At 37.3% G+C, this 22478-nt stretch overlaps 2 protein-coding genes across 2 annotated transcripts in view; one reads left to right on the forward strand and one right to left on the reverse strand.

Annotated features, from left to right (window-relative positions):
- LOC149289285 (rho GTPase-activating protein 6-like) overlaps positions 1–22478 on the reverse strand; it is a 267876-nt gene that overhangs the window by 78255 nt on the left and 167143 nt on the right. The window lies entirely within an intron of this gene.
- LOC149289286 (uncharacterized) lies at positions 6805–14246 on the forward strand. The gene is made up of 6 exons (XM_089490853.1): positions 6805–6858; positions 9300–9347; positions 9464–9508; positions 10931–11322; positions 11836–11886; positions 13883–14246. The coding sequence occupies exons 1-6, from the start codon at positions 6805–6807 to the stop codon at positions 14244–14246; spliced, it is 954 nt and encodes a 317-aa protein (XP_089346979.1).

Below are 22478 nucleotides of genomic sequence, written 5' to 3' on the forward strand. Positions count from 1 at the left end.
TAAATACGCAGTTTGGGCATAATTTATACAGCGGTTTCCAAAATCTAGTTATGCACCACAGTACTGAAAACCTGGTACTAGGGTACAAAAATGGACTCACTGTTTATGCAGTATAGAAAACTGGAATTTTATAGTTAACATTTTCTCAATGATACGCTTAACCTGCAACTTTATGAACCAAATAACCAATGTTAGCTTTCTAATTTGATGAATAATTGTTACTTTTACCAAAGAAAGCTGAATTTATAAAATATGTTTTCCCTCATGCGGTCATTTTTCTTGCACAGAATTGTAGTTGTCATTTCATTTTCATTATTATTATTAGGTATTATTAAGTAATCTGTAAGGAGGGATTCATTTGCATTTCCATTTTCATCCAAGGAGTCCATTTTACGTTATTACATCAAAAGTAAATAATATGTCTGCATATTCAATATTTCTTAATGATGGAATTGTGAAGTGTAGCTTTGGTGCCTCTTCTCTATATACAGTAGATTCTAAGGCTTTCCTACCCAGAGAATGATGGCACAATAGTATTATGATGGCTCATAGTCACTATTAAATCAGAAAACGTCCAGGCCTTCTCCTTATCTCACACTTAGAAATGCATAAACTATACGGCAAATATAAGTTAATGTGGATGATTCATTATGCAGTTCCTTAAAACAGGTGGTTACAGTGGCTGCTCCCATGGTGTATACATAATGTGGACTTCTAATACATGTACATCGCTGATTCCATGTGTAAATGCTGTTAAAAGGGACGGATCTTCTTTAAAACACGATTATATTGATCACTGAGTACTCGCTCTTTAGGTCAGGCATCTTGCAGAATTACCCTTACCCATAATATTTTGGGCTTACTTTACTCTAGACTTTAATTCAGTGGTTTATGTGAATCTTTTTTTAATTAAAATTAAAACTTTAAGTTCCGTATTCTTTAAATAACAATGTGTCAGAAGGAAAAATAATTTCGGGTTGCCACACAATGCTGCATCTGTACATTTACTTTCAGTGAAAGAAAAGCTTTATAATATTACTGTCCAAATAACAAAGGTACAATTCAACTGCCAAAATAATAATATACCATTCGTATCTGTTCCTGTGGAGCTTCCGCTGTACTTCCTTTAGATGCGGTTTTAAATAAATGGAAAGTAAATTCATTTTCGGCATCAAGTCACTGACTGCTTTCATGCGGAAGCAGTATTCTTAAGGGACATAACCTACTTCAACAATGTAGCTCCTGGTTTAACTTGTCTACTGTTCAAAGGCTGATGCAACACGACATAACACCTTATTTAAAGGGAGAGGTAACGCAATTCAAAGTATTGATGGAAACATAGAATTTGAAGTCAGGTAAGAACCGTTCGGGCCATTTGGTCTGACCATTTGCCCTGGTGTAAGGGCAGGTCCATACTTTAAGACTTTGTAAATGAAGCAGACCTATTAAATTATCTGACCTTGAAACTTTTCATACATAAAGCCAGATTTATCTGCCTATTAACCATAAACTATGAGATTCAAGGTAAAACTATGGGAGATCCAAGGTATAGGCAAATCTTATGGCATATATTGTGCATTTTTAGCCAGGGGACACAATAAACGTAACCACAAACAGCCTACAAGACACAGAATGGAAAACCCATAATTTTTAGCTAGAAGCTTAATAAATGTATTTAAATGCAGTAGGAAACTAATAAAATAAGGATTTTGATATCCTATAAAACTAAAAATAGATTTGTATTGAGGGGCTTTTATCTATTCACCCTTATTGTAATTTCTAATTACAGAGTAGATCCTTGTTCATCAAATATGTTGTTAAGCTCTTTTTCCATCTTTTTCCATTAATGACTTAATTAAAACAGGGATTCCACTATTAATGTTGTTTGTAATCTTTCTACAACCGTATAAGTGGGGGTGTTGTTATGGATACTTAGAAAGGGGAAGTTAATGACAATTGTTAAAATGCATTAGAATCTATATAAACTACAGATCAAAGAAGACTATATTAAAAATAAACTGTGCTATGAACCGATTTTTCTGAGACCTTGATGGGTACTAGACAATTCCCCTTGCTTTCAATAAAGTAAAATACCATGTACACACAGTACAATATTAAAATGTGCCTTTGCAAACAATAATGTACTTTTTAGTAAAATGTGAATGCTAGTCTTTAGTACCTAAGCCGCACATCAAATTATCTGCACAATGATCCCGATTGTCAGTGGAAAGAATATTTCAGAAGAAGCAAAAACATCAACTGTCATTATTTCTAAGGTCAGGCGGCTGAGAGGGAACTGTATGTACTGCCAAGAAACTGATACAAAGCTGAGGGTCAGTTCCAATATGAAGGCTATCTGCTGGGACTGCCACCACCTAGGACCTAACCCTGTCTGTCTGTTGGCATATATATAGGAAATCAACTAATATGCTGGTTGTCCAAGATTTGGACATGAATTTTAGCTTCCGTAAACTAAAAAAGTGCCTTACTCTTACACATTTTTAAACAACTACACTGATAGTTTGTAATCAGGGCCGGTCCAAGGCAAAATGCCCCCTGGGGCGAATTTTAAAATGCCGCCCCCCCCCTTATCTACCCTTCCTCTCCCTCCGTCCCTGCCGCCCCCCCCCCCTTATCTACCCTTCCTCCGTCCCTGCCGCCCCCCCTTGTACTTACCTTTCAGCAGTCCTGCGGCGAGTCTCCCTGTTCGGTCTCGGTGCCGGCTTGTAATGCTGAGCGCCGGAAATCTTCCGGCACTCAGCATTACAAGCCGGCACCGAGACCGAACAGGAAGACTCGCCGCAGAGGGGAGAGAGAGGGGCGCCGAGCGGGTACTGACAGCTTGGCACCCCTTTCTCTCTCTTTCGCTTTAAAAAAAAAAAAAAAGGGCTTGGGGAGGCAAAGTGCCGCCCCTTCAAAAGTGCCGCCTGGAGCGGTTGCCCCACTCGGCTCCATTGTCGGGCCGGCCCTGTTTGTAATAGATTACTTATGGTAAATGCTAAGACCGTTAGAGTTCCCCTTTAAGAGCTAACTGTAACCAAGGTTCATCTTTGTTAATCAGATAACTGACCCTCAAAAACACAACCTCCGGTCCCCTTACAGTGTGGGAAATCAGAGTTCTATAGAGTATTACAAGACTTCCAGGTATGTAGAAACCCCACCCTTATTTCTGTTCCACATTTACCACTTTGCACCAAAACTGTTCTTAAAAATATGTCCTGAATGGATCCAAAAGATCCTTTTTTAAATTATTAATTACACTTACTGGTAACCAAATATACCTGCTATCAATTTTAAGGATACACTACACACAAATACACAGATAAAATAAGTAGTATCATCTGCAGTTTCAGTCTAGACTCGGGCTCAGTAGCAGAAGAAGGCAACGACACATTTTTATTGTATGTGTATGGGGCACTTGGTTTGTAAGACATTTATACCGATTCAGGAGTTAGGCACCCACAGCTACTAACTTCCCTTTAACATTTATTTAAAAAGTTGAACATAGGTGAAGAAAACTAGTTGTTAGTGGTTTGTAGTTGGCTTGATCAACAAGTGGTGGTTCATGCTGCAACATGAATGCGTTTTATTATGTGCAGGTGTAAAACTTTTACCCTGGCCATAAATCAGCACTAGCAAAGGTGTGTGTCTAGAACAATGTCTAGTTTATTGCAGTGTTTGCTTAGCATCCACATACACACTACTGTTTTATTCTGCCATTTTACTGTGAGTAATATGATTTAAATATTGTTCCCACTAGCACTGGAGCTGGAACAACGATTCACCTTCAACCTGATGAAGTTCATCAGTGTCCGTATAGATGCCCAGGGGGACCAAAATCCCAGAGGTTGATTAACATGATGACCTGGTTCCCTTTGTTCCCGTAAAGCAGCCCTACTTACACTCATTAGAACAAGATGTAAGATAAAACAAACAGTCGTCATACCGAATGCCAATAACTGAACCACAGAACATTCTAGGTATCTTAAACATATTTTGAAAACATGTGAAAGGATGACAGACTCTCATATAAATTCATTTTGGAATCCCATCCCTACATTATAATTTTTTTGTAAATATAATCTGATCCATAGAGAACTAAAGACAATATTGTTCAATGACAGGCATTTCTTTTTTACTTCTGTGCTAATATTGGAACCCATTACAAAAACTAACCAAAATAAAAGCAGTGTTTTTATTAAAATTATTTCAATCAATATGTATGTTATTTGTCTTGTTTTATCATCAACCTAAAAAAAACTTGAGGGGACACTCCAGTGTCCCAGGCGTCCTTTGAACTGTGAATGCATACAAAATTCCTTTCGTATGCAGTCACTGAACCTGCAAAAAAGTCATTTACTTTTATACATACTACATTGGTAAGTTCAAAAAGTTTTTGCAATCATATCTGTAGTATATGGTTATTGTGATTTATGGTATTACATAAATACGTAATAAACCTAATATATTTAATAAAGGCCTAGAACGTGTTAATTTACACTGTGTGTGATCTTATCATACATGATTAGTAGGAGTACATGGCCCTGAATGACACTTGTTCTTTGACCTAATTTTGTCTAAATCTCTTATACAGGGTTTAAAAAGTTCAATATGCCAGTAACCACCTTCTAAGACATACTAGGAAGTAAAGATCCTAGGTTTTTTATACTACATTTAAATAAAAAATATTTTTGATTTAGCTCCCTGTGAAATCTGAAGGTTACCGAAATCTTGAGTATTTTAGAAAGGTCCACCTCAACGCAAACTGAAGTCAACACTAGTTCCAAACTAGAATGTGCATTTAGAGCAAACTAGGCTTTACAAAGGGTGTAAATGAAATCAAGACGGGTGAAACAATTGTGACAATTGATACAGATATTCCCGATCAAACTCTGGGGCAAATGTGTAGCACCTATAGAAATCAATGGAATAATCCTGCAGATAGGGTCTCCCAAAGTACTCTATGTAAACACAATCTACTGCTCCAGACATTCATTATTGCTGCTATGTAGTTCCAGCCAACTGTTCCATGTGTTTATTATAAATAATACTTTTGAAGTTGGATAGAATATGCAGACTGGAGAAACTCACAGTACAATAACTGGTTAGATAATAACTAGGCTTAAATGGCTGACAATATAACATGGCAGTGGCATGCAATTAAATGATTTGGCTTGCAATTAACATGTTGAAGCATTTTTCCTTCTCCAGATAACACAGACGCTGACACTTTTTGGTATAAGGCGCTCATTTCCTGAGTGGTGATTGGCTGCTGTGAAAGCCCAGTTTGATTTAAATAGGTGACATTGAGCTGGTTTAGACATCATCTAAACACGCTACAGGAACTACACTTACATAACAGGTAAGACAATGACTATTGCTATGTACATTTCAGTAAGACCATAGCACAATCTAACTAGCCCATGTGCATTTAAGAACCCAATGTTAGCAGTTAACTCCCATGGCTAGTTTCTATTTATTTATTGTTATTTTTAATTCTGTTTTTTTTAATAGAGTTTTGCACTTTATAATAGTGCAAGTGCACTAAAATAGAAGCAGTAAACAACTATCCATTGATGTGCATTGATTGTCTCATGTTTTGTAGTTAGGACTAGATCTTTACATTAAAATAATTGCAAGCTGAGATGAAGAACAATGATAACATTTGCCCAGCTGAGACATTTCACAATTTTCTACCAAAGGAAGGACTGGTCATCCTCTTGCTATACATAGATGTCGCATTAGAAGAGTCTTCAGAGTTGTAAACAAATAAAACATTATGAAGAGCCAACCACAGGGAGCTTCTGCTGCAGGTAGATGTTCGGTGGTCCCGTATAGTGTATAGTTAAAACAATGAAATTTGTCGTCTTCTAACCAACTGAATTATACATTATAGGGGACCAGCTTAGCTCTACTTGCTGGAGAAACCTGCCAGTTTTGACTGTTCAAATGAATAATGGCAAGGCAATAAAGGCAGGGAGTTGAAACCAAACTCTCTTCCAAACTCTCCGTCATAGACCCAGTTGTCTGAATTTTAGTGAAAGAGCTGCACCATATATTGTGTAAAACTACCTATATTCACTAACAGTAAAGGAAACTGCAATGAAAACAATGGCACTGGTAATATAACGCACTAAATCTATTTACTTGGAAAATCATTTAAACCTAAGGGGGTTTATGGTATGTGAGAGAAATGTACATTAATAATTATTTGGGCGGGTTGCCAACATGTGGGACCATTAATTAGATGTTTTTTATATTCCATGTGAAAAAATGCAACTAAGGAGAATAAGAATAACTAATGTGTGTGTTCTTTTGACCCATTATCCTAAATCCTATCAAACTTTCCATTGCCCAGTATTTCTAACTGATACACAATGATACTTACAGACAGAGCGTTCATTCAAAATTGGACAGTTAATACAAAAAATGAGGGCCATATCTAAACTATTTCTGTATTTGTCTTCTAAACTTTTAAGCAGATGGCTACCTCATAACGATTTTTTTAGTTACTGAAAACATTTCAATTAAAAATGAAAAAAGGAGCTAAGCAAGTGGTCATTCTTAAATAGCTTAGACCACTGGTAAAATGTATATAAACATGGAATTTGACCGCTGATAAGAATTAACCCATCTAATCTGCTCCTAGAACTCCTAGGTTCAAACAGTACACACAACATAAGAAAAAGGTGTCACTTAAAACAATTTATGAGTTGGACATAAGTGAAAAATATACATATGTATAAAATGGTCATGATCAACATGTGTAGATGTATTTTGCTTGCAGAATACAGCAGAAGAGCTATGAAGTCTCTGATCATGCTCACTTCACTCCTTGGGGCTGCTTTTTCTTTACCCGTAAGTGCCTTCTTTCTATGATTATTGTCAGGTTGAAATATTATTTAGTAAATTATCACATATCAATATGATGGCCCTCATTGTAAGACAGATGTTATTACTGTAATGCTTTGTTTCTCATACAAAATTTTTTCTTTCTCACACAAAGTTTTGGTTTGATTTTTAACTTAAGTTACTTTTGTAACATCAGAACTATATAGTATACTCTTCTGTAAAACGGTATATTGTTTACGTCACTAAATAATAACTGGTTTATGGTCATGCTGCGGTGCTGATAATATCCAGATGGCATAAGAAGTGGCATAGCCGGTGATGTGATGATGAGGAACTTAATGGAGTGTATGTATGCCAAAAACAAGAGGAAGTACAGAGAGCAGAAAGCTGTATAGAAACTGAAGTTGATGTTTATGACATTTTCCATTTTATCCTTTTCAACTGACAGTGACTCTGTCTAACTTACTCCATCATATAGATCTAGTCAAGATCCACACACATCTTATAGAATCGGGACTAAATTATAAGTGTCCAAGATCCTTTTGTGACTATACCATTATGCCCTTTGTATAAAACACACTTCAAAATAGTTTTACGTGTTTAATCATAAGCTGGCAAACTGAATTTGTAGCTGGCCTTGGTTCATTAGACTTAGAAGTTTGAAAACAGTACAAGGCAGGGTTGGTCAGCCAAACACATCTCTTGCAAGGATACCACATACATTTAAAAGGGATCCCTCAGCTACGATTTGCGAGTCCTGCTAAATTTCATCTGGCAATGAACAGGTTACATATGAAACTGTATTTGCACCTTTGTCCGTGTGTTGAATGTTACTTTAACCTTATAACCATGAATGTGTTGTTTTTCTACAGACCCCATTGAATTGTTTAAGTACAGATGTTTCCATGAGCTTCCATTGTAGCATTTTTAGCAGCTGCTGTCTAGATTCCAAGCCTGAGAATTTGATTTCAGACAGGTCATTGAATTGCAAACCATGCAGCTCTGCTTCTTCTTCTTCTTTCTTCGTCCACTTCTCCCTGGTATGAGCTCCCCTGACCAGGCAGCCTGGATTGGTTCCTCAAAAAGGCAGGCAATCCATGCACACCATCTCCCTCGAATGAGTCAGGGGACAGGATGTCCACATGGTGCACAGAGGTTCCACCCTTACGCAAAAGTGCTCTGGAAGGCCTGGTCAATGGAGCTGATACTGGGGAAAGAGGATGAAGAAAAAAGAAGAGACAAGAGAAGATGTGGAGCTGCTAGAAATGATATAGGGACATAGAAGAGAGTCGGTGGAGAAGGTAAGGAGACATTGTGGGAGGGTAAGTAAGAGTGAGAGAGCATAATAGAGTGTGAGTAAGCGTGAGTAAGAGTATGAGAGGGCAAAAGTAAGAGTGTGAGAGACATGGAGTGAGAGAAATCATGAGTAAGAGCGAGAGAGCATAAAGGAGTGAGAATGTGAGAGAGTGTAAGATCTCTTAAGATTAAGCCTTGTTAGGTATGTGAGACAGACTGAGATATCTTTTGCACTTTTACAATTTAAAATATATGTATAGTGTTAATGCTTTTAATGGAGTTGAAAAAAGGGTATGTCAACCCTCTATTAAAACATTTATTTTTTACCAATAAACTAAGCCAAACAGTTTTTGGAGGGTTATCCATCTATGAGTGTGTTTGTTTTTCTAGTCCTTTACAAGTAATGAATAAGTATGGTTTAAACCACTGTTTGTGCTACTACAGTGTTTAAGGATATCCACAGTGGCAACCCTAGTTGCATGGGGTCTAATGAGACCCTGTATTCATGTGCACTCTCATTGATTACAACTGAGAAGCAGTCAAAAGTGCTGAACTGTAGCTTCTCCTGATGGTCAAAATACATTATTTTTCATTTGTGAGGCTGCTTGGGACACCAGACGGTTTAAATCGACTAAATCTCATGCTATTTTTGAAATAAATAAACCATTAATAAACCTCTGTGGAATCATTGAAACAATATAGCACAACATAGTTACTTCTTATCAAGCAGTCACAAGGTAATCTCATGGTGTGGGTCAATCTTTTTTTTACATTTCTCATTACACACAGTAGCTTAAATCTACATAAATAAATAAAGATAGAATGGTTCACATTTCTTTTTCCAAGGAGCAACATTATACTAATCTTTTTCCTTTTGACAGTATTCAATAGCCTGTTTCATGTGTGCTTGGCTCCAAAATTATGGGGGGATGGGTGCCAGAGATTAAAGGGTGTGACCAAATATTAGCTCCACACCCATCATTGCCCCCATTTCATACCCATAATATTATTACCATTATTACCATACATACAGCTGTAAATAATGTGATATTTCGTCATGTTTCCATAACACACTCAATACAATAAAATTGCTATGTAAGTGTATGTATGGGTTACATGAACAAATAAACATGTCTTATTTAACTTTGCAGCTTCCTCCTCATTCACAGCATCCGGGATATGTCAACTTCAGCTATGAGGTATTTAATGCTCTTCATTTACCTATATATAACCCAGAATGATTTTATTACTGTCTTTAATTCTTCAATATGTTTGGCAGTATATGAACATCTGGATGATTTTCTTTATTTTTAAGATATTATCACCTATGAAATGGTACCAGTCAATGATGAAACACCAGGTAAGACAATAAATTGAGACAACTATTTTCATGCCAATGAAATTAATTTTTGCAAAAAGTTTGAAATGTAGACTTATTGCCATGCCTTGAAACTTTTGGAAGGTCTTTGTTTGAGTCAGTTTCTTATTTTACAGGGCTAGGAAGCAACATTTGGCTGTACCCACTTCCCTCCCATACCCTAGTTTCTAAAAGCTGTGTGGGACTATCCTTGCCTATATGCACAGCTAACCCTACCCATATACAGGCTATTCTTACTTGTTCATGAAGCCACCACACTTAGAGGAGGGAAAGTCATCTACCCTGGGATGTCCTCGGTATTATTATACCCAACCAATGGCATGGACATTATTATTATTATCTTTTATTTATATAGCGCCAAAGTGCTTAACATACCACTGATTGCTATGGTATCTATGTATGGTCACCCTATAAGGCCTACAGAATGTATGTTTAAAAATAATTTGTATGCATAAGTAAATAATAATAATTATAATTATTATAATACCTCAAAGCTGGACACACAATTTGTCACAGTTTGTAATGTTAGTGAGCACTATGGCAAAACTCACGAGAACCAGAAGTCTGTCCTTGTTGTACTGTATCTAGAATCAAAGTGATGACTGTACCATCTTGCACTTGTACTATGCCGTCAATTTGGAATTGATATCCATCCAGATACCCAAAAGTCCCTTTTACTCTCTGATTCTCTTTTATTAATTCTGCCATACCATTACCTTTGACTAACTTTCTGTGCCTGTCAGAGGAGGCAATGTAGATACGTATTGACTCCATGTGACTATTCGGGAATCCACTGAAATTTCACCATCCACCACTTGAGAATTTTCCAAAAATGCTGTAGTCTGCGGGTAGCTCCTAAGCAGACATTGTGTTTTAGTGAACAAGTAAAATCATAAGATATATGTCTAGGTTATATACCATAAGCATAAATTTGTTAACTATTAAAAATATTAGAAACATAGAATTTGTTGGCAGATGGGAGGGTATTCCATTTATCTACCTTCCACTTGGTAAAGTAAAAGTTTCTCACATTACAGTTAAACCTCTGCTACTCCAGACTACATAAAATTATGTTTTTATCACCTCTCCTATCTCTTTTTTTCTCTAGGCTACACATATTGAGATCATTTTGTGTTTGCTCATGATTTTTATCCTGGAAATACATTTACTATTTTAGTAGCCCTCCTCTGAATTCTCTCCAATATGTTAATATCCTTCGGTAGATGGTATCTCCAGAACTGTACACAGTACTGTGTACACAATACTATTGCCTAATAAGAAGCAAAGTTTAGAAAATGATGATCTTCTGCTTGTTTTGTTACATTGTATTTGTGTACATTGTAAAGTATACTGAAGATTTTACAGAAAACTGCAGTTTTAAAAACAGATATCTTTTTTCCTTAGTATCCTTCCTATGGCTACGAGCCCATGTCTGGATGGCTGCAGAACTCAATGGTGCCAGTGGCACCGCTGATGCCTCAACAACTTCCACATCAGCATGCAATGCCGAAATTGCCACAGCATCACTCTGTCCTGATACCTCAGCAGCCTCTTGTCCCTGTGCCTCCTCATCACCCAATGATACCAGTGTCACATCAAAATCCCACCTATCTGACAAATCCTGCAGCTAATATTCCAGCAAACAATCAACCAATTGAGCCACCAAAACTTGACCAACCAGGGCAACCCCGTTACCCAGTTCAACCACAGCCTCCTCTAATAGAAGAGCGACCACAAGATCCATGGCTACCGACAAGCAAAAACAACCAGGAGGAGCTGGTAAGAATCAATAAGTTGTAAGAAACATGCATTGTCTAAAGACAGTTGTTCTAAAACTGCGGAGCCATTTTCTTGTGATCGGTATGTAAACAGTAGGACCCATCACAATAGATTACTTGTTTAATGTATTAATCACACAGGGTTATATAATGCAACCTGACTAATATGGTTATGGAATTTTTCAAGCTTACTACGGAAAGATCCTTAAGCCGCTAATACACCAACACACCAACTAAACATAACTAGAACAAAACTACACAAAAACAAATGCATTTCTTACAATGCTCTATTTGTATTAAATAGATATTTCATAAACGCTTTTTTGGGTAGATAACTAAATAACACCCCAGGAAAATGTAGTTGGTATAAAGCACAATATATATATATATATATATATATATATATATAGCTAATGATTACTATAGTGTAATCTTTGCTACTATTGTATATATATAGTTTGCGTGATCATAGTCTAAATGCACATTTAGATCATGTTCTTGTGAAATTATTTGTCTCTTTTTGCATTTTAGGATTAAATTCCTTTTGGAAAGCAGAAGTCAAAAGAGATCACTGCATCGGCTGTAAGAAGACTTGCTTTTTTAGACAGTAATGTAACTGCAAAAAAAAAAAAATACGTGTGTCTGGTATTTGTTTCAGAAACATTTTATGTTTCACCCACAGAAAGGTTTGGTTAATAAAACCTGTAAAAATAAACTGCTTCACTCAAAACACGCCTTGCAATTTCTTGAACACTGGCTACAAATAATCGTACATTGCAGATCATCTATGCTTTTAAGTATGTTTAAAGATATTTAAAGATGTATTCCAAAAAAACTACGTATGATCTAAGTGAACAACCTTAGAGTTGCTTCTCCTACTCTTCCTAAATCGACATTAATTGTAGTAGACATTTAGCTATGAAGAGAATGGTCAAACAGAAAATGTTCTGTGATTTCTTAATAGTTTACTACTTTCAATAAAGTGTAAAATAAGTCTTCTGAGACTTATTTCTTATTCGATGTTTACAAGAAACTACTAATGTATGGACAAACACTTTTTACAATACTGCATTCGGATTTGTACAAATTAAAATTTTTACGAAATTTGACAATTTCCTTAATTCACACGAATGTTTAAAAACAAGGAGGCAGCCTTAATGGAGCAAACCAAAATGGAGCAGAGAGATCCGAATTTTCCTGCTGCTGTGCTTTTTCTCTTACCTCTTCTTTTCTTTTGTCTTCTTTCTTTGTCCACTTCACCCAGCCCTTACGAAAAAATGACTGCAGTTTTTACTGCAGTATTACTGCACATTTACTGCAGTTGTACTGCATTTGTACTTCACTGTACTGCAGTTGTACTGCAGTTATTTTTGTACGGAAATACAAATGCAATAAAGCTGCAGTACATTGAAGTACAACTGTAGGTTTGCAATATAAAAAAAAAAGTGCAGTAAATGTGCAGTAATACTGCAGTACAGTGAAGTACAAATGCAGTACAACGGCAGTAAATGTGCAGTAATACTGCACTAAAAGTGCAGTATTGCAGTTTTTTCATGTCCAAAAAACAGCAGTATTACTTCAGAAAAACTGCAGTAATTTTTCGTAAGGGAGGCCTCCTGGAGCGCTTCGGCAAAAAGGTGGAGCCTCCATGCACACCCTGTCCTCTAGATTTGCCGAACAGGAGAGGGTGTGTCTGGAGGTTCCGCCCTTTTGCCAAAGTTCTCCAAGAGGCCTAGTTTATGGAGCTGATACTGGGGAGAGGCGGACAATGAAAGAAGATTGAAGAACAAGAATTAGGCCAGTGCTAAAACTCTTTTAGGATTATGGTCCTACATGAGAGAGATCTGAAAACCATGCACGTAAAATGTCTACCCCTTTGAGAAGCACAAAATGATTTACTTACCAGTACCATTCTGAAACAAAGGGGAGAATTTTTAATCTGAAGTGTGCATGTGAGCATGTGCATGCAGATGCATGGACATGGAAAGACTTTAGGAACAATAGGTTCAAGATATTGATTTTTGTAAAACTTTGCATTGAATTCATAAGAATGTTCCAAACTTCTTTTTGGGTTTTTTCCGTTTCATATGTATAGATCCTATGTCTCATCTCAAAAATATTTCTGAGTGAACATAAAGACAGCCTGTGTCAGTAAAAGTAACAATGTGCAATCCAGATGTTAGCGAGACCAACAGGAAGCACATTGGCTATTTAACCATGTGATTCCAACCAACTTCTCAATTTTTAGCTGTGTTTTTTTTTTTAATTTCGAGCAGACGATTCTTTCCTATGAACCATGGCACACATTCAGTTCTACACAAGGACTGCCGGACACAAGCCATTTTTGATACTTAGAGAAACACTGGAAAATGCAACTATTTATAAATATCTAACACTCTAGGCAGTATTCCGTTTCCCTGGCAAAATGTTATTGGTTTTCCGGTCTATGAGAGAATTCAGAGATAAGGATCAATAAAACATTTGTGACAAAATATAAAGCCCTTATTTCGCAAATTTATTTCTGACGCACTGTTTGTGTAAGAATAAATAAAAATATATTGTTTGTGGGTTTTGTTAGATTCCAATTACATTGGTTTGCATACCCCAAGTCGGATGCCCTATTGCCAGCCTTGGAAAAGGCTATGGTTTCTTGCAGTATATTGGGAACAGCTGTGTATGGATCTGATGTTGCTGAAAGAGATCATCTTGTGATTCACATCTGGTTGCGGAATGCAAGCACAGTGAAGTCCACTGCTTGTTTACTGAAAAAAGGACATTTTGCTTACTGGCCAGCTACTGCCTGCGAAGATGAGAGTGTGGACGGCTTCAACAGACTTCCTGTATTAAATGCCATTATCATCCAGGGACCCCCAAACCAAAACAGTGCATTACAAGCTTTACTGTGTTTCCTCTGCTACTACCCCAGAGGATATGAAGGATAAATGAAGATGTAGCAATAAATATATCTGCATCAGATAACTGATGCCATACGGATTCTCTGAATTCAAAAATAAGAGACACCTTTACATGGCTTGTGGTTGGCTACCAAATGGTAATGTTTTAACACAGCCATACAGTTTACATTTTTTATAAGCATCCCTACATAATGGAGCCACAAGGTCACCCTAATATCACCTTCTTTTCATATCCCTCATTTTAAAATAATTTGATCCAGCTAATGTCCTATGTACTATAAAGGGCCATTGGTCCAGGTTGGGTTGACCATGGAGAAGACATTACATTAGCAAAACCTTTTGCTATCCTTACAACACGAGACGATGCAAGCACCTTAGATAGGTATGTGAGGTGAAATACCTGTGTCTCTTGGGAAATCTCTTTTTCCTACAGGCACCTGGAATTACATCTGACAGATTATGGGCAGGTTTACATTTTCAATACAACTTGGTTTTCCTATAAACAACAATGTTAATTCGATAAAATATTTCAATTAGTGCTGGACTGGCAAATAAAGTTGGCCCTGCCATTTTAAGACAAGTGGTTGATATACCAAGTGCAACACTTTTGCAGCATGTGTCCACCACCTGGATAAGTGCTGGAGAGCTTCTGTTTGAAGAGTTGTCAGTCACCAGCTTGCCAGGCATTTGCCCGGTGAGTCCAACGGCTAGTTCAAGCCTGATTTCAACTATTTTAATTAAATATATAATTTGAAGGCATTAGGCAACAGGTCTTGTTGTTGAGAACCTTGCTGGTTAGGAAAACAGATAAATCTCATCACTGAAGATAAGGAGTCAAAAGTTTATTTATGTCATGATTATCACTGGTAAAGAGATTGAGAGCCAAAAAGTTACTATAATCCATCAGCGTTGTAGCTGGAAAATGTATAATGCAATAATTTAATTTACCAAAACTATTCTAAAGCTTTATCTTTTTAAACATCAGTCAGTAAACAGGGAAAAACCCCAAAGCATTTTATGTTACTAAGCAAAGAAGTTTCTGTTCCTACCAAACTCAACCACTCATTGAATTCTTTTCTTCATGCCAACCCTGTCACGAGCTTATTATACAGTTCTTTGCAAGCAGGGAAATTAAAGGAAGAATACACTCCTTGGAAACTCTTTGGTATGAATTCACTAATCCAGTAGTTTGCAGTTGTGTTGAACACTACTACTCATCAACTTAACTATGCATTGTGAAGTTGCCAACACCAAAGAAAGGCCTTCTCCTACAAGAAGGGCTGAGGTGTGGTCCTGTAAAAAGCAGTTGATTTGGGCCATTTCACTATGCATTACAGGAGAGGTTTACTGGGGTTGTCTCTTCACAACGCATAATGCAGATGTTAAACTCTCCTGAAAATTTCAAGTTTGGAGAACACAACTCTATATATAACAGTCAAAATTCAGCAATACATGGCTGGGGCTGGGAATATGGAATGCATTCCTTTTGGTTTTAAAACAACACAAAGCAGCAACTAAAACAATTTCTCATTTGGTGATTTATGTAAAGGATAGCTGTTCTAAAACGGAACTGTGTTACACTAACCAACCACTTAAGCAATAAACGTAGTCTAATAGGCTAGGCTAGAACGCATACAAATGGCTAATATGCAGATGCCTAACAAATATATCAGAATAATATTTGTATAATTCTCAAAGTCATTAACCTTGTGTGACATTATTGAAAATGTACACGCTTATGGATGCCTATTCTGAATTATCAGTTGATGCACATCTAAAAATTGGATTTTTCCCCTAAAAATAACACTGACTTTTATAAAACAAGCAAGTTATAGTTTCTTTTAATTTACTGTTTATTGATTGAAACCATTGCTAATGAACATTCATAAAAATGTATGTGCGCACATGATACTTGGTAAGACCGTAAGAGAAAATGCTGATTTGATTTCACAAGAGCTTGATAATTGGTTTAGGATTCTTGCATTCAAAGCCAATTAATCAATGACAGATTTTATAGCCTGATTCGCTTTCCCATTGCTCACTGAAGTGCGAAAAATATTTTAATATCTGAAGTAGGGAAACGTAAAGGAGGCATGAAAGGTCATGAAAGAAAATATTTCTGAAAGCCTGGAGAACACTATCTGTAAATGTATTATGGGAGATTTAACCATGCGTGTGCTAGAGGAGTGAAACACATCATTTGGGGTTTGCTGAATATCCTATTCACATAAGGTGCTCAGGTAGGAATCTTAATGAGTTTAATTTGTTTTCCATTAGAAACACTGTGCTTATTGAACTGGTTATGTCCCAATTTAACTTTAATAAATAACAGTGAAGCCTTCAGAGCGTTCAGACGTGTAAGGAACACTTGATGCTCGCCGTAATACATTTGAATTTCAAGGAAAAAATGGAGATGCAAACACACCAGTTTGTTTTTCCAAAACACAGCTGGCATTAGATCAGCACTGTGATACATCAATGCCGTGGTATAAACACTGTGACATTGTGGTGTCTGTGTTCTTAATCTGTTGTTGAGTGCAAGGAAGGTGAACATGCATTGCACAGTAATTTATTACTATGGCACCTAAGGTATAAATGCTTGCAAATTTGTGAAATTTAGCTCACTCAGACATGTACTTTAATTGTCCACGCGTCTAAAATATGCATTATACAGGAAAGCAATGATCCTAATGCCTCCGTTACTGGTTAAAGTGAACGTGTGGTCATCTTATCGATGCTACTCTCACATGTATTAATATATTTCAGATCAGATAGTTTGTGGGAAAATAATAATAATGTTCCTCTTTGTTTAATGCATTGCCGCTTGTGGCATAAATACTAAAAAGAACTTTCATTACAATAGCTCTTTTGCAGCCCAAGTATTTATTGGTCTGTTAATAGGTCTTCAAGAATCTAAATGTCCACTTATTGTGACAATGAAAAAATGACCTAAAACATTCCACACCTGCGTCTAAAAACTACAAGGTAAAGAATGCTGTGCTCTTAAAACGGGTAAGGATAGCCTCAACTTCATAATACTAGCCATCTGTCATAAATCTACAACAAGGAGCACACCTGGGGCAACTAAATGCGTGAAATTATACTCAACCAGAAGATGAAAACCTCGCTACAGACCCCAGCCTTTGACTCTGAAAAAGTTGCATGAACTTTAATATATGTAGGGGCTAACTAATCAACTATTTATGACGAATAATGAATTTTATTTACACAATTCAATTTATTTTCTGCTGTTTCTTTACATATCACTGTAAGTTTTGGATCTGTAGAACACTTTGATACACTCATTCCCAGAGAATTTTCTGAGCTCCTAGAAAAATATCACAGAAGAAATGCAGGACGGGAGATTTTGGGTCCCAAAGAGGGACTCTCCTTCGTAAACTTGGGCACTATGTGTGCCTTTGTTGCATTTACAGCACTAGTTTGTTTGTTTGGTTGCGCTAGGGAAATATTAACCTGCGTTTGGGAGGAATTTTTCTACATGACAGAGTATGGTATCTGCTTACACAATAAACATTTGCAATAATAACACTGCAAACTTTCACTCTCGCGACCAGATATATTACATGTTGAATCATAAAACTGTGATGATATAAGTGTTTATGTGGGAAATCAGTTCATTGCCCTTTTCTCCCCAAAATGTAAGGATTTAGTGTTTTTCTCTATTTTTTTTTACTGCTATAGATGGCCGTGTTCAGTGTATTTTTGTTCCTTATCCTCAAACCTAAGCTTACGAGCTGGGCTCTCACCAACCGTAATGTATCGGTTTGTCTTAGTCTGTCAATTCTCGTTTTGTCATACCCCTTGATATATATGTATTGTATTAAGCGCTGTGTAAATTGTTGATGCTACATAAATAAAAGATAATAATAATGATACCTGGGAGCTCTCCGGGTTTGACCTGGAGATCTCTGGGTGATGCACTGGTTCTCCGGGTCAACACCTGAATCCTCCGGGTCGCGGGAGTGGGGTCTTGACACGCCCCTCCCATCTCCCCTTTGAATCAGGGTGTTTCTCATGATGTCAGTGGGAACTCCCGCATCCCGCAAGCGAAGGCTCCGTGTAGCCGGAGCTAAGAAGTTCCCAGGTATGCTTATTCTTCATACTAGACATATCATTAAGCAATTTCAAATAGGGGTGTAATAGAGTGGAAATCTCCGGAGGACTTGGCAATGGCTTAGTTTTGCAAAAAGCTGGGCAAGGATGCATAGTTTAATCAGTTAGGTAACTTTCAAGAAATATCATTGAACTAAATACCCTTTACAGGGGCATCTTTGGAGCTGCCGTTCACTGATTTGTCCTTCACAATGTTAAGTGAAGTCAGTGAAATCAAACTGCAACTTGCAAACTTTCCCTGCCATCTCTCTTTAGTGACTACAAACGTAGATAGTCTATAGTAAAATCATCTGAAGAAAGGACTTCTAAGGTCTTTACAATATGACTGTTGGCCCGTCTTCTCTGTAACCAATACGTCAAATATAATTTTTTAGGGCAGTCGGCCGGAAGAATTCTCATTATTTATTTTATTGTGCTGTGTTAAGCCACAGATAGTGATGAAATCCCTTTTATTCTGCCATCACTGCATTATGTGTACAATGTCTGATCCACAGAAGGAAGAATCCCCTCTCAAGTGGATATGCAGCTAAAGGCACTCAACAAACATCTCTTCTATATTTGTACTGAGAATACTTTGCATTCAGCTGTAGAACATTTTCATGGTGCTTTTGTGTAAACACCAAAGTTATTTCACATTCCATTATCTTTTCTTCTTCTAATGCATTCAGAACCCTGATAAGAGTACTGTATAAATGATTAACGTTTTCCACATTTCTTAAGTATGCCTATAATTTTTATAACCGAGATATTTTTTTTTTTTGCAGAGAACTTTTCATTCTACGTCTGAACAAGTGCTTGAACACACTGTACACAGCGCAATCCAAAATCCAATCCCCTTATAAGGAAAAACGCAATATTTTGGGGGTTTCTAATTTGATTAAGGCATGTTTTTTATTGTTATTATTATGAAACATGCCTGCTTTGTTTTTTTTTGCCATTAACATTTTTTCTGCCAAAAAGCTATTTTGCTTCTTTTTTTTTATATATATATATATATATATATATATATATATATATAATTCTGTCACTGATAGCTTTTTTTTTTCTCTTTTACCCATAGGGCTGGATTCCATAATGGAAAAAATAACAACCTGAGTATAAGATTTTACAGTAACATTTAACATTCATATGATAAATAATGTTTATTGTTCAAGTACACTATATGTAGTAATATATATATAACTAAATATTAAGGAGTTAGGTGCAGGATGCCTATGCCTTAGGTACAAAAGAATGCTTTTGTGACCTCTGCATCACTAATACCAGACACATGAAATTCCAAACCCCCAGATTCCAATCATTCTCCGTCAGCCCAAGGGGCTAGTAATTTCACGCTACCTGTCTCTGACCTGAAATTTAGAATCCAGATGAGCCAAATTCAGGACTTTTTAGTATAGTGGTGACTTTATAAATAACCCATATCATGCTTCCATATGTCTCACCCCATGGGTCTACAAGAAATTGCCCAAAGGTATTCTAAATACCGCCACTGTAAGTGACTACTAACCTAATATATCTCAACCACTTGAGAGCATTCAGGCTCTTCCTTTTCAAACAAGCCAACAAATCAAGTGATTTAATTTACTTTTTCATTATTAGTATATGTTCATCGCTATGCATCTCACAAATCACAGTCATACTGTTGTTTATAAATATTCCTCTTTATGTCTTCATGGATACATATACCATATTGTCAGGACTGGATGTGAGTGAAAATCAGCCCTGGTACTTTCAGACCAGAAGTGGATAAATCTAGGGCTGAAACAACTAATCGATAATAATCGATAATGAAAATCGTTGTCATCCTCTCTGTCAGCCGGTGGGGGTCTGCATCGCACAGACAGCCTCCGTTACTCACCTTCACTTACGCTGAGGCTTCTATGAAGCTGCAGTGAAAGTGCCTGTCAGTAACGGAGCCGGGTAGAGAGGCAGAGCGGTGTATGGGAGGGGGGAGGAGTCAGAGGGGTGTATGGGAGCCACCCTCCCACACACCACTCTGGCTCCTCCCCCTCCCATACGTCACTCTGCCTCTCTACCCGGCTCCCTGGTGTCTTGTGAACCTCCGTTGCTGACAGGAGGCAGAGTGGAGTATGGGAGGGGGGAGGAGGCAGAGTGGTGTATGGGAGGGGGGCGGAGGCAGAGTGGAGTATGGGAGGGGGGAGGAGGCAGAGTGGTGTATGGGAGGGGGGAGGAGCCAAAGTGGTGTATGGGAGGGGTAGGAGCCCGAGTGGTGTATGGGAGGGGGAGGAGCCAGAGTGGTGTATGGGAGGGGGAGGAGCCAGAGTGGATTATGGGAGGGGAGGAGCCAGAGTGGTGTATGGGAGGGGGAGGAGCCAGAGCGGTGTATGGGATGAGGAGGAGCCAGAGTGGTGTATGGGTGAGTTATAGTGGTGTATGGGGGGTATTATGAATTTCAGGGCATATAGGGGGTATAAGGCATATCAGGGGGGCATAAAACATATCTGGGGTAAAAGGTATATTAGGGGGCTCAGTTGCATATAAGGAGTATAAGGCATATCAGGCTCACAGTGGCATATCAGGGGGCACAGTGGAATCTGGCATATAAGAGGTATAAGGCATATATGGGGGCAGAGTGGCAAGCTGGGGGTCAGATGTGCATAACTGGGGGCAGTTTGGTAAATAAAAGAAAATATAAGCAAGGCTTTTTTCTCATAGTTTTTATTAAATATGAAAAAAGTTAACATATGAATTAATATTTACTAATAACTTTGTATTAAAACCTAGTTTGAGAAACACTGTGTTTGGGTTCTTGTAACGTTTATTATTATGTCAGTAAAATAAGAAGGTGAATAGAGAGAGGCAATTGCAATTGCAATTGCAAGAGATGAAAGTGTAAATTGTACGTTTTTTATTACATTATTTTAAATTTTAAAAAATGTCATTTTTTTATCCGATTAATCGATTAATCGAAAAATAATCGGCCAACTAATCGATTATTAAAATAATCGTTAGTTGCAGCCCTAGATAAATCACAGGCATGTGGCCCCCTGATGAATACACACGGACACACGATACTCTTTTTTTATGTGCTGTGAACGGGCACTAGAGTAGGGCATGACACTCGGCTCAAGTTAACAGCCATTTGCCCAACGAGCTCCTCAGCCGCAGTGGCTCAGCCTGCTTTTTGTGCAACACCTGCATGTTTATCTCAAGTTCTGTTGTGTTAAGGTAGGAAACTTGGATATGCCATTGTTGCTCGTGGCTCCAGCTCAAAGACTACTCTGGGAACTAGAAAAACAACACATGGTTTGCAAAAATACAGAAACACATGTAAACTGGACATGCAGCAAAGCACAATGGTAAAGTAAACAACATAATAGTTACACAGGAAGGAGCTACAATTAAAGTATGTCTATGATACCACTAAAAAAAAGATTAATAAAATAATCAATAAAATATATCTGGGTATCATGTCTGGTTTTTTTTGTAAGTATATGTCATTTTTTTTCCTATGTTCTCATAAAGAATACCAGCATATGTACCATCATGATACCAAGTTGCTTTCCAAGGATGGGGCCATACAGGTCTTCTGTATTCTTCATATGTTGTGCATAGTACTAAGGTGAACTGGCCCTATAGGGCATTACCAACTGCTGGAGGGTATAGAAGATCATCTACACCCAATGGTAGAATAAAATGAAAGAGCTTCTACATTGTCTTTATTTAGCATTCTAAAAAGTGCAAAGTCCAAGTGGAACAGCGCCTATAATCTACATATAATGGTAACGCCTAGTAATTCACAGAATAGATTTTCGGCATTTGTGAGGAGGTCAGAAGTAGTAATGAATAAGAAGATTGCTGAATTTAACATAAGCAGTGAGGGGACCCCTTTGATAGGTTACAGCTGTGAATGTCTTTCCGTGAAACAAAAATACTTGTCAAATCTAGAGTCCATTTTTTTTACAACACATACATGGTTTTAGTTCTTTTTTTACAAAGATCTTTACTTTTTTCATTGCTTCCCCTCCTCTCCACACCCTATACAATACACAACATCCCAAAAATAACTCAGCAATGTATACAAGTATCTTGATCTATCATCATTCGTGGTTTTGAAGGAACTATAAAAAAAAAATCCAGACCAGAAAATAAGCCAATTCCAAT

This window comes from Sceloporus occidentalis, unplaced genomic scaffold (assembly GCF_023333645.1).
Source record: "Sceloporus occidentalis isolate IW3139 unplaced genomic scaffold, rSceOcc1.0.p SCAF_47, whole genome shotgun sequence".
NCBI classification, from domain to species: Eukaryota; Metazoa; Chordata; class Lepidosauria; order Squamata; family Phrynosomatidae; genus Sceloporus; species Sceloporus occidentalis.